We start from the raw sequence: 12,538 nt of genomic DNA, 5'->3' as shown, positions 1-12,538 counted from the left end.
TAAATCCAATACACGAATAACCACTTGGGGGCGCGGGACCAAGTCGCTCCACTTTCCTTTGTTATAGCGGGAAACAAGTAACCACGTCGGCTCGTTGGTCTAGGGGTATGATTCTCGCTTAGGGTGCGAGAGGTCCCGGGTTCAAATCCCGGACGAGCCCTGTTTTCCTTCCTTGATAAACTGCAAATTACTGAGTTAATTTTAGAATAGGTCACTAAACATAATAAATACACCTTGGTGCGAAACACAAAATTGAACTTAGAGCACACTTTACATTCAAATAGCATTAAAAGACGTAGCGTGAGAACGTAGAAATGTGCCAACTTGGTAATATTCTGAAAGCGCCGTCGGAGGCGAGCGCGTGCCAGGGCCGCCGCGTGCGTTCCTGGGGCCCCCAGGCGTGGCTTACACATGCCCGCGCCCGCGCACGTGCACAGGACTCGCAGGAGGGGCCCGTACGCCCCCCCCCCCCCGCCCCGCCCGGGACCCGCTCTCCGGTTCACCCTGGGCCTGCTCCTCCGTGGCGCCCCCTGCCCCCGTTTGGAGGTAGCGTTAGAGGGGTGTCCAGGACTCCGCACGAGGCATCTCTTTTCCAAGGCGTGTGCTTTAAAGGGTAAAGCAAATTTGACGCCTTGCTCTCCGACGTACAGTAACCGTATGTTGTACGAATTGATCTCATTCGGTCCCTTACTTGGCAAAATTAAGAGGATCAACGTTCGAGCTCAGGGGACCAGAATACTTTCCTGTAAGCCTCTAAATGGGTTGTGGGAGGAAGAGAAGAAACTTTTTAAAATTTAGGATGTAGACAGAGAAAGAGAGGGAGGATAAAAAGCCTGGGCTCGTCCGGGATTTGAACCCGGGACCTCTCGCACCCGAAGCGAGAATCATACCCCTAGACCAACGAGCCGCTCTCAGCAGATGCGCTCCCGGCGCCTCACTTCAGCTTTACCCCGCCCCTCGGCGTGGCTGACCGACCCCAGCGGCGACCCTTCCCCTGCGGCCCGGACCTCCCACGCTCCTAGCTCGGGTGCAGGGCCCGTGTGGCCCCGCAGAGGCGGCGCGGGAGCGCACGCGCATTTTGCGGGGCGGGCCAGGGCATCACCCAACCCTCGGGCTCCCTCCTCGGCCCGCGGCGCGCACCCGGTCCCAGAAGCCGCCGTCCCTGAGCCGGTCGTCCGGCCAGGCCCTCGGGCGCCGGGGCCCGGCCCTTGCGGGGAGCTCGCCGCCTGCGCTCAGCCCACCGGCCGGGCACGGAGGCTGCCGCGCGCCCCGCCCCCGAGACCGCCGGCGGGAGGGTCGGGCAGAGACGGCGAGGGATGCGGCTTGTCCCTGCCGGGAAGGAGTGATGGGGCGGAGGAAGCCCAAAGGAGAGTGCCAACAGCCAGCTTTTGTGGACGTTCATTATGGGATCACGCACTCTTTTAAGGGCTTTGCATCTGTTGAACTCACGGGCTGTCCATAACAGTCTGCCCCTTAGGTACTACTGTTATCCACATTTTGCAATGAGGAAATTCGGGCCCAGAGAGGTTAAGTAGCTCACTTGAGGCCACACCTCGAGGAAGTGGCGGCGCCGGTATAGGACTACCGAGATCTTGAGAGGTGGGGTGAAGGGGGGGCATGAAAGGGGCTGGGGAGGAGGGAGCAGAGTGGGGCGCCTTGGTAGCTTGGAGCAGGGGAGCGCAGCGGCAGCGGGGTGGCCCTTCGCCTGGCGTCCCGCTCGCCACCCCGTATGCCCGCGCGCTGAGCGAGCCGCCCCGAGGCCCCGAGGCCCCGCGGCCGGGGGGTGGAGCGGAGCGCGGGTCTCGGAGCGCGTCTCCCCGGCGGCGCGCCTCCTGCTGGCTCGCCCTCCACCTCCGCGCGGTTCGGGGTCGGGTGCAGAGGCCCCTCATCCCCGAGCTGCCTTGAGTCCGGGGGAGACGGAAGCGCTGCTCTGTAGCCGGGTCAGGCAGGGCTCGAGGTCCAGGTGGCTTTTGCCTTGTCACCTTTTGAGAGCTCCCCTCGTGCACCCGCTCGTCTGCTCTTCCTCTCCTCCTCCGGATGCGGGCGGGCGCTCGGGGTGCCGCTCGAGGCTAGGTCAGGACCAGAGCTCGTGCCCTTGGGGAGTGTGACAGGGAAATACAAGTGAAAACACCTCAAAACAAACAGCAAAAGCTGCAAACCCTTTTGATAACCCATTCCGGCGACGTGGAGCTCCCCGAGCCGCGCTGCTCCCCGGAGGAGGAGGGCAGGCCTAAGGTGGGCAGCTCTAAGTCCTCTGTTTGCTTTGATCGTGTGTAAAAATTTTACCGACACCCCCCGCTTCTTGTCTGAGACGGCTCTCTTCCTCTTACTGAGCTGAGGTTTGGGAGCTGGATATTGCTTTCAACTCTCTCTTTTTGAGTTTGAGGATGGGTTCAGGGGTGAGGGTCGGGGAGGAGGAGCTCTCACCTGGGTGAGTCCCGAACAATCTGGGTCTTTCTCTCCTTTGAGACTGCGCCTTTGGTAGGGCCCCCTCTGCCTTGCCGGAGCTGTCTCCCACTCCTGGCATTCCCTCCACTCACCAGTGCCGTGAAAGATGGCAAAGCTGGAGACCTTTCTCACCTTTGTCCGTGTGCCCCCTCAAGGTCTGTATTGTTAGCTGTTGCTGTTTTCTAATTTCCCATACCTGCTTTCCCATCTCTTGAAGTTGTTTGTAATGATCTCATACTATTCCATCAAAATAATATAGCAATTTTCTTAATTATTCTTCTATTGTATGATACATAAGTGGTGTCTAACATTTCATTGATTTGTTCAATTGACCCATTCGTGTATATACTTTCCCCGGGTTTTATATGATTTCCTTAGGACCTACTCCCAGAACTGGCATGGTCAAATGGGATGACCGCTTTTACGGCTCTCCTGCAATCCCATGCCAATGAGCTTGCCTTGGCTGGTTAGCAAGCAAGATGGAAACTGACGTGGAAGAAGAGGACAAGTGGCTCTCGGAGAACTTTGAAACTCATGATTCAATCTTTTAATTTCCTTTAAGGGATTTGGTGGCATCAAAGCTTTTGAGAATGGTGGTAATGTTAAAAGTACTATTGAACATCATAATTTTGACTTGAGGTCAGATGCATGAGGGCAAAGATGAAATTAGAAAGAGTAGGTCCATTAGGAGGTGATTAGAATAACTCTGGGATGGTGTTATGGCTGATGCCTTGAAACTGTGAATGACTTTCTAAATCACTTGTAGTGGGAGATTAGTGACTGTTTTATAACTAATGTTTGCGTGCCACTGAATTCTGACCCAACGTAGACTTAAGTGGCGCAGACTTGGCTCTGACTTGGAATGGTCAGTCCTTGGAAGTGAGAATACAATTTAATCCTGTGGGTTTGCCATCCAGAGGAGTTCCCTTCCGGCTCACTTGGCACGCAGGCTGTGTGCTGAGCCTCACTTGCTGCCTGTGGGCTAGGCACCTGCAGGCCACGGCAGGTGTCGCAGCTGGTAGATTTGCTTCGCCCACTGTAAGCCATGTCCTGATCGAAACAGAAACTTGGATCTGATGGAAAATTCGTGTCTTTTTCCAGTCTCCAGTCCACTATCCCACCAATACCTTCAGTTACATTTTACCAAGAACATTTCTATGTGATTTCCTTAACGATCCATTTTCTGAGGTTTATCCTATGCTTCCCCCTGAATTTTGCAATCCCTGAATCATCAGGAATGAATTTTTGGAGTTGCCTCAACCTTTTCATTTTTCATTCAAAAATTTTAAGTTTTGAGAGAGCATGAGGTCATAAAGGTGAGAGGCATCTAAAGTCCAGATTGTGAAAAGAACTGCTTCCCGCCAGAACACCTTCATTCCCACCAGGGCATATATAGATCCTCTGCTGTATACAGAGTTGGTCTTGCTCTGAATCATATTGGGTGAATCAAAGAGGACAGAAGTGTAGTTTTCATGATCAAAATTGTGACCGTTTATGAAGACATGCTCATGATAGTATGCTACAAAAAAGAATGATACACAATTACAAATACTAAGTTCCCAGTTTTGTAACAACCAAGAATTAAAAACAAAACAAACATATATACATGCATTAAAAAACCAGAAGAAAATCCGGAAAATATTAACACTAGTTATCTCGAAGTAGTGGGATTATGAATAATTTTTTAATTACTTGAATTTTTTCTTTTCCTCCACAACTTTGCTAAAATAAGGATGTATTGCTTTTATAAAGAGACAAAAAAGGATAATTAACATATTTAAATCACAAAGAAAACAGGATTGTTAAAAGTGTATTTCCTTGTGCTTGGTGGAATGAAAAGAGACAGAATTAAAGGCAATGCAGCGCAGCCCCTTTTGCACTTTCCCACCCTGACTGCTTCCGGGAGTCGTCAACAAGACTGTTACTGTCACTCTGAGGGGCCAGGTGCAGCCATGATGGGGAAGTGCCTGGCACCATCCAGCACCCATGGGTTCCATAGATAGTCCAACAGTAGTGACTAGTGTTTGAGGTCTTATTATTTTCTTGGAGGGGAATGAGTATCTCACTCTTGGTAACACCCATTCTTTGAGTGCCAACCATATAATCATTCTAGAATCTTATTACTGAATGCTGGTTACAGTGCAGTTCAGTCCACTCACTCTTTAAAACAGAAGCAGTTGATCAGTGTGATAACTAACATTATAGGTTTCCCTAAGTTCAAATAATGCTCTCAAATTTTATGCAAAACTGCACCAGCAAGGGCCAGAGTCACTACTTACAGGTGTGTGGGGAGTGGGGGGGGCGGGTCAGGGTTAGCCTCCTGTTCGCCCTCTTCCTGCTGCCTCCTGCCTCCCTCGTAGCATCTCCCTGGCTGTGCCAGGACCAGGGGGTTGCAACTCCCACGGAGAAGCCCACAAGTTTGCAGAACTGGCAGGAGGGGTCAGAAGTCTCCCTGCTCCTATTTTTGAGGTGGGCGGTTTTACGCTTGTGGCTCCCTTTTCACCATAAGGCATGTAACAGGTTGACCTCCTCCTCCTCCTCTGAAGAGCCTCAAAGAATCACAGTTTCCTGCCCCGTTTGACCACAGGGGAGCCTCTCCAGAAGTCCCATAGCTCTCCTGGGATTTGAGGGCGGCACTGGAATAATGGTCTTCTCAGCATCCATAGCGACTCTGGTCAGCACATCACTGGGCTGAGTGGGAGCCTGGGTTGCCCCAAGGAAGATGGGGAAGCCTGAGAAGTGTGTCTCCTGCCCTAGACTTTTGTGCACTCTGCTCTTGTTTTCCAACCTCCCTGGGGAGAGTTTCAAGAAGCAACAGAACCCAAGGTGTGATGAAGCAGGAGGATCAAACTATTTCCTCTCTCAGGAGCACTGGCACTTTGATCGGGAAGGAAGACTGAAGCCAGGGCAATCACTTGCTACTTAGGACACTTCAGGCATCTGGTATCAAATAAGCGGAGTGTTGGGCAGCGATGAATGTTGAAAATAATCCTATTCCAGCTCTGAAGTCAGTGCAGTCATTCATTACTTAACACGTTGAGTGAGCACCTACCATGCGTGAGGCACTGTGCACAATGAAGAAAAACACACACCCTGACTGCACCCTCATGGAGCTCCAGGCCGTCTCTGGACACAGCAACACGGTGTTACACAAATCATGAGACTGGTTTTCTCTGGGAGCTTATGAAAACTAATACGGTTCTATTTGAGTAGCGCTTGAATTTTGCTCAAAGTGTCCTTGACATCTTCATAAGTCACCTGGTCGTGCATCATACAGAGACATTCTGTTCATACTATTTTCACCTGGCCCATGGAGAAAACGTTGACAAAAACTAGTTGGCATTAAACAAAATGTAATTTTTTAGCAAACAATGGACAGTAATTTGGCTTCAGGTATTGCCCTGTTGGAGACATCTATCATGTTTTTTGCCTACCCAGCATCATTTCTTTTGGTCACAGCACCCCAATTTCACCTTGAGGCGCCCGTTGCTCCCATTCCCAGGGCATTGATTGACTTACCGAGCCCCTAGCTCCAGGAGAGAGCACATGATCTGGGCCCAGCCAATCTCTTGGTCATAACGACTGGTTCAGGTATGGACACAGGATCCACAAGGGGCCTATAGAAAACCTTTGCAATTTTCCCCCATAGTCATTGGAAAAGAATCAGCTCTTTCCATTGGGTTTGCAGGCTGGAAAGAGCCTGCTTGAGAACACGGCCAAGATGAGGAAAGCAGAGAATAACAAAGAGAGATTTCTGACATTGTTGGAGTGATTGTGTTTAGGTCTATCCACAGATTTTCAATTTATATGATTTAGTGTATAGGTAGAGAGAGATTCTTGGATGTAGTTCTGTCTTTCATCAGCCAATTTGAGTCGGGCTCCTTTCATGAGCAGAGGAAGGTCCTCATTCATTCAACCGTATTAAACTTTTACACTTCCAAGAGCACCGAATCAGAAGATGATGATGGACTCATTGCCTGACCACTCGTTGATTCCTTTATTTGACATATACTTATTGAGCTTCTAGTCCACTGGTCATAGGCCAAAACCAGTATGGCCAAGTGGGCCTTGTTCAGGGTGACCCCAGTGAGGAGAGGGGCATTCTGAGGCCCTGGGGCCTCTCTGATCAACTGGGCACCCAATTCCACCTGCAGCTGAAACAGCATCCCAGCCTCTTTGAAGTATTGGCATATCCCTTCAAAGCATCCCTAAACTTTTCTTCTTGCTCCCTCTCTGGAGAAAGGAAGGACACTTGAAAAATCATGCTGGATTACAAGGAAGTGGATGAATGATTCTGATTCGTTATCCTGTAGCTGTGAAGAATCGCGTTTTCTTTCAAGCCTGTTAAGGAGGCCTGAAAGAAACAAGGTCCCCCAGGCCTGGTGAGGACCTCGTGCTACCTAAGACACAAATGGGCTTCTTTAGTCCCCACTGTCAGCCATGCGGACGCCGCACCTCATCATGGTCGCCGCCGGAAAGTGGAGCTATAAACAGCCAGGCTGCAGCCCCCCCGGGAAACGGTTCCTGCCAAAAGCCCCCTGTGCTGACAACCCCTGGGAACGGGGCCTCTGTTTTTCACAAAATAGATCAAATAATGTGCTTAATAGGGAACTAGGGGAGATGGAAAGGTACTCTGACACCATCAAGCATGCTCCTTCAGCATCAAATTTTTGTCATTTTTTTATTGCTCCTTTCTCATCTGCTACTCTAAGGTTTAGAACCTCGAGAAGAAAAACAGAGTTTTATTTTCACACCTACATCCCATGCTTTCTCTTCCGTTCCTTTTTCAAGTGAGAGAAAGTGGCAGATTTACCCTTTCATCACACACCCTCACAATCATGTACACATTCACAAAACTCTTGCCTGGATATGTATGTGTGTACAAACAACCCCAAGACACATAGAAATAAAATCATGTATTGTTTAGGGGCATACATCTCTGTAGATAGATAGGTAGATAGATGATAGGTAGGTAGGTAGGTAGATGGATAGATAAAGGGATAGATGATAGAGAGATAGATATACATGATATAGACCTCAAAATATCTGACACACACAAATCTCCCAAATTCTGCTAAAACAAAAAGCTTATTATAGTATTGGGCTTGACTAGGTTACAAGTTTTAGAAGATGTGTTATATTTAAAAATAGTATTGAAAAATACATATATCCCAAATATTAACATTATCCTGGAGTTAGGAAAACTGTAAATGGGATGAGAAAATTGAGGTATCCTTGGTGACATAAGGTCTTTTAGTCTGGGAGACAATTTTCTGAGGTCAGGATAGGGTGTGGTCTAACAGACCTCCAGGAAAACACCTGCTCCACCTACCAAACCAGCACGACGAGACAGTGAAATACTCAGATCTGAATAAGGATCAACCCTGAAGATCAAACATTTATTCAGATTAACATCTTTCAGCAGGAGTGCACGAAGACACAAGTTAAGGAAGGGGAGTCAGGCCCCCTGTTCCTTGCAAAACCGCCTGCACTCTGCAGACAGAACATTAAAGCCAGAGCTGCCAGTGAGAGCCGACTGAAGACCCCAACCCACTCCTGAGTCGGGAAGGAGAACCTGGGCTTCCATCAAGAGCAGCTTCCCCGGGCAGCAGGAAGGATGCCTGCACATCTCAACACTCAAAGCACCTCCCAGGAAACTGCTAATCCATGCTCGAGGCCAGCTTGTGGAGGTGCGAACTTCATCCTCACACGGTGAATCAGAGGGCAGGCGTTGTTCAGGTACCACTGCCCTGCTTTCAGGATGAGGATAGGCAGCAGAGCTGTGGAACCTCATCAGAGATGCTCCCTGCGGCCTCTTCCTCCCTGGCAGAAGCAGGCCAGCTGAGCCAGTCACCTCCCATGGTAGTCATCAACAAGAAAACTAGGGGACAAAAAGCTCCTATTGCTGGAACAGACACATATTTTTTTAATGTTTCAATAAGTTTCTCTTCTAGTCCAATGTTTTAAAAACTGGTTGGCCAGTTCAAATTTGGACCTAGCTGGAAGTTTGTCTCCGGGTCTTGATACAATTTAAGATCTTCTGTAACTTATAGGACTTATATTTTCAGCAATACTATTTTCTTTTGTTTCTGGCCACCGGAAATTAGCTTTTACTTACATCTGAGAACTGTAAAGACTTTGAACATCAAAAAGGCTATCACTTTACACAAAGGAAGTCTGATAAGCTAAATCAGAGTCCAGTTCCGAGGTCAGCGGAGGGGTCAGTGGATGCGGCCAGGACCCAGCCCTGCAGGTTGACAGTATCCCAGGGAGTTGTCACCACAGGAAATTGCTTTAAATAAGATTTTTTTTTTGTTTTTTTAACCAAGTCTACCAAGTGACACACACTCAAGCTGATAAAAGTCTGCTGCCCTCAGATCCAATCTCTGTCTGCGGACGACATAGAGGCCAGGAAGCAAATACCCTGCATCTTCAGGGGGCTCCAGACCCTCCTCCTAGGCTGCTTCTGCGATGGCTTCATCTGCTGCTGCTCCTACTGTTGCTGCTGCTTCCAGAGAGACGTCTCCAGCAGCTTCATCACGGGCACAATGAGCTCATCCTCACATTTTAGTGTCCTGGACAGGGGTGTCTTCCTGTGAACAGAGGAGGAAAGAATGAATTAGGAAGACAGTGGGGAAATCCTGACACTCGGCATATGTCCTTGGGGATGGCAGATCAGGCAGTAATAGTAATGGTAATAATAATGCTCTGTGCCTGACATAGTTTGTTACGTGCATCAACTCATTTATTCCTCACAAAACCAATGACTTGGGTACTTCTAGTAACTCTGTTTTATAGGTGAGACAGTTAAGGCAGAGAGAGTTTAAGTGACCTCCCTTAGGTCACACAGCTTATAAGTGGTGGAGTCAGGGCCCAGAGCTTGAACCCTCAACTATTAGGTGATACTGCCCATTTCTTGATGGCTGGCTTCCCATGTCCTCCGTGCCCTAGCTTCTTACCTACTCACTCCTTCCCACTCAATTTCATCTTCCTGAAACACTGCTCAAGAATCTTTGGCAGCATAAAAATGGAAAAAGAACAGAAAGAAATGAAAATAAAAGACTTGAGTAAAGGACAGGAAAATAGCTATGTATTCAACATTCATTCAAAAGGTATGACTTTTAGCTCCTTCTCTGCAAGGAGCCACACGAGGCCTCAGCACCACCAGTTCTCTAGCTGCGAAGTGGAGACGTTCGCAAGTGTGTGCACTGAGCAAGGCGGTAGGTGACACGGGCTGCCCTGGTGGACTAGATGAGTGTGAGGAGCTGCGCAGCTCTCTGGGGCTTTGTCATGGGGCAGTCAGGGAAGGCCTGCGGAGGACAGGGATGCAGTGAGAGGACTTCTAGGTCAGTGAGACGGCCCAGCCAGCTGAGAGCAATCTCACTGGGGGTGCAGGCACTGGGGGATGGGGGGGCGGCAGGAGCCGGTGACAGGATGTGTTGCCTACTGTGGGATGGTGGGTGGTGTAGGCTGCCTGGAGCCCTGGACCCCTCAGGGGGGACAGGTGAAGGCTGGGCACAGTGGCAAAGTTCGGCACGCAGAGGGGTGTGAACTCGACTTTCCAACGGGTTTTGGGTAGGAGAGCAGACAACCGAGATGGCATTTTCAGGAAGACGAATTTGGTGCTAATGTGGAGGGAGGGTCTGGAGACCAGGAATTCCGTTAGGCGTGAGTTGTGACTGTAGAGATAAGAAAGAAAGGGTAGTGCTGGGGTCACGGCAGCGGAGATGGAGACGGAGAGAGAGGAAGTGAAAGCTCCCACGTGAGAAATCTCATGAGACCTGGGAGGGATGAGGTATGGAGGTAGAAGAAATGGAACTGCCTCATTAGCAGAGATGGGCAAGTATAGCTAAGGCATTTTGGGTTTCAGTTGACTGTAGGTGAAGAGACAGAGTGAGTAGGATGAATTTGGTTCTGGAAATGTTGAGTGTGAGGCACTGGCGGGCCTCCCAGTGGGGAGGTCTGCTGGTGTGTGGTTGGGACCACGGCCAGGCTGGCACTGAGTCAGGAGTGGTCCGGAGGTGACGGTGAGGTCAGGTTTAGGAATCATTCAGAAAACGTGATGGCTGAAGCCTGCGAGTGAGAGCCAGAGGAGACTGCCAAGGTCAGAATGTGGCAGCTCTTTAGGAGGCAGAGAGGGAGGAGGGGCCGGGGCAGCCTCGCCAGACAGAGGCGAAGGGAGGGAGGTGGTTTCCAGGGCAGGCCGCCAGCGTCAGCTGCTCCGCAGAGGTGAGGGTGAAGAGAACCAAGACATGACCAGTCTTTGGGGGCTGGGAGGGCATTTGTGAGCTTCAAGATCATTGATAAGAGTGAAATCACGAGGGGAAACAAATGAGAGGGAGACAGAGAAGATGGTGTGTATGGGGTTGGGGGGCGGGGCAGAGGTTCTTCTTTAGGATTGGAGAGATCGAGCATGTTTGTAGGCAGAAAGGGGTGAGCTAGCAAGGAGCCTGAAATACAGAAGAGAAACCAAATAGGGAATTCTTAGTCTAACCCACCACTTAAAATGCACAGACACACCCCACAAATGTCCAGAAAATGGTATCGGGGGGAAGCTAGAGCACAGCAGATGAGGGGCTCTGTGTTGTCAAGGAGAAGGGGTCTCTCCTCCGAGTCACGGGAAGAGGAGACGCAGAGAACGAGGAAGGCGGGAAACTGGCTGGTCTTCCTTTCAGTCAAACAGGTGAGGTCATCCGCAGAGCGGGAGAGGATGTCAGGTGCAAGTGCGAGGAATGTGGGAGGAAAGAGGACGGCAGACGTGCAGCGAGAGGCCTCCGGCAGCAGTGAGGATGGGTGCGACTCAGCCGGGTCGGTAAGGGTTTGGAGAAGATCCAGGCAGCAGGGTCTTGCGAATTCCACCAAGGACATGCATAAGTCTTGGCAGAGAAGGTGGGTATGAGAGGGACTTAGCTTTGGGGGGCAATACAGGAAGATGGAGCAGGTCAGGGGTGAGAGGCAGATTAAGAAACAGCAGGACAGCACTTAAGTGGTGCCACGAGGTCCCTGAGGTCCCTGGGGGGAGGGACCTCAGTGAAGGGCAGTTTTGACGGTAAGGGAGGGGTTGAGGTGGGAATGCAGGGGAGTGTGGCCCCAAGAGAAGTGAGAAGGGATAAAGGCCGAGAAATGAGTCTCAGGGACCTGCCCAGTTAATGGGGAGGGAGAAGAAAGAAGAGAGCAAAGTAAACACTTAGTTACAAAGTCAGGAGAAGGGGCTGTCCCAGCTGAAGTGAGGGAGAAAGGAGCTTCAAACCAGATGTGGCAAAATCAAGGAGCATGGCCTGGAAAAGCAACTGCACCAGGCCGTTAGGGAGTCAGCACTTACTGTCAGTACTACAAAGTCTTGGATGTGACATCAGAGCATCTGGAATGTCTCTGTTTGGATGAGTCTGTCTCCGGCATATGTGAGGGTCCTAGAAGGTACTGGCTACGAAATGAGTGAGAAACACTTGTTCCATTTATTTACAGTGTTAGAGCTGGATCGTATTCAGTGCCCTCTTTCCAGCGCTACTTTTCCTATAAACAGAATCCTAAGTGCTGTGATTTGGTATGTCCAGCCTGCACCATGATGGAAATTCCCAAGATGGCTCATTTCTTTAAGCATGAAATGTTAACATACTTGTGAGGGGCAACATAACAGCAAGTTAATCCTTTATAGTATTTCATACATCTGATGCCTTCGGCCCACTTAGGAAACCTTGCCCTGCTTCCTCTTGAAGAATCAATTGCTCCATCCTTTGTACTTTACACAGCACTGCAGTTCCCAGGCAGAATCAGTTATTCTACTGTCTTGTCGTTATTTTTGTTTGTTTGTTTATGCCTCCGTCTTTTTCATCTGTGAGCCCCCAGTAACTAACACAGTGCTAGAGATAACTGTCGAATGCAACCATCATTAGTTTATCTGAGGAATCGATTTCTACCATCAAAGGACAAGATGTGGCTTAGATCATGGGGCTGGACAGCGGTCTCTTAGTGCCTCTGCCGGATCAGGAAAGACCTGGGATGGGTTTGGGGGGCCCTGGGAAGCCCGTGACCCTCTCACTGGGGAATCCTTTTGCAGCACTGCCTGAGGCATTTTGGTGCTAACCTTGCG

At 50.0% G+C, this 12,538-nt stretch overlaps 1 protein-coding gene and 2 non-coding genes across 4 annotated transcripts in view; 1 reads left to right on the top strand and 2 right to left on the bottom strand.

Annotated features, from left to right (window-relative positions):
- Positions 1-88: 88 nt before the first annotated feature.
- Positions 89-160, top strand: TRNAP-AGG (transfer RNA proline (anticodon AGG)). The gene has a single exon. It is a non-coding gene; the product is annotated as a tRNA-Pro (tRNA).
- Positions 161-835: 675 nt separating this feature from the next.
- Positions 836-907, bottom strand: TRNAP-CGG (transfer RNA proline (anticodon CGG)). The gene has a single exon. It is a non-coding gene; the product is annotated as a tRNA-Pro (tRNA).
- Positions 908-7,349: 6,442 nt separating this feature from the next.
- RCSD1 (RCSD domain containing 1) overlaps positions 7,350-12,538 on the bottom strand; it is a 68,259-nt gene continuing 63,070 nt past the window's right edge. For both annotated transcript variants that reach the window (XM_023640488.2, XM_023640490.2), the window contains one exon: positions 7,350-9,041. In XM_023640488.2, coding sequence (XP_023496256.1) covers positions 9,009-9,041 — 33 coding nt within the window. In that variant the 3' untranslated portion in view covers positions 7,350-9,008. The remainder of the gene's footprint in view (positions 9,042-12,538) is intronic.

The sequence above is a fragment of the Equus caballus genome, chromosome 5, assembly GCF_041296265.1.
Source record: "Equus caballus isolate H_3958 breed thoroughbred chromosome 5, TB-T2T, whole genome shotgun sequence".
In the NCBI taxonomy this organism is placed as follows: Eukaryota; Metazoa; Chordata; class Mammalia; order Perissodactyla; family Equidae; genus Equus; species Equus caballus.
This window is presented reverse-complemented; position numbering and strand designations above follow the sequence as displayed.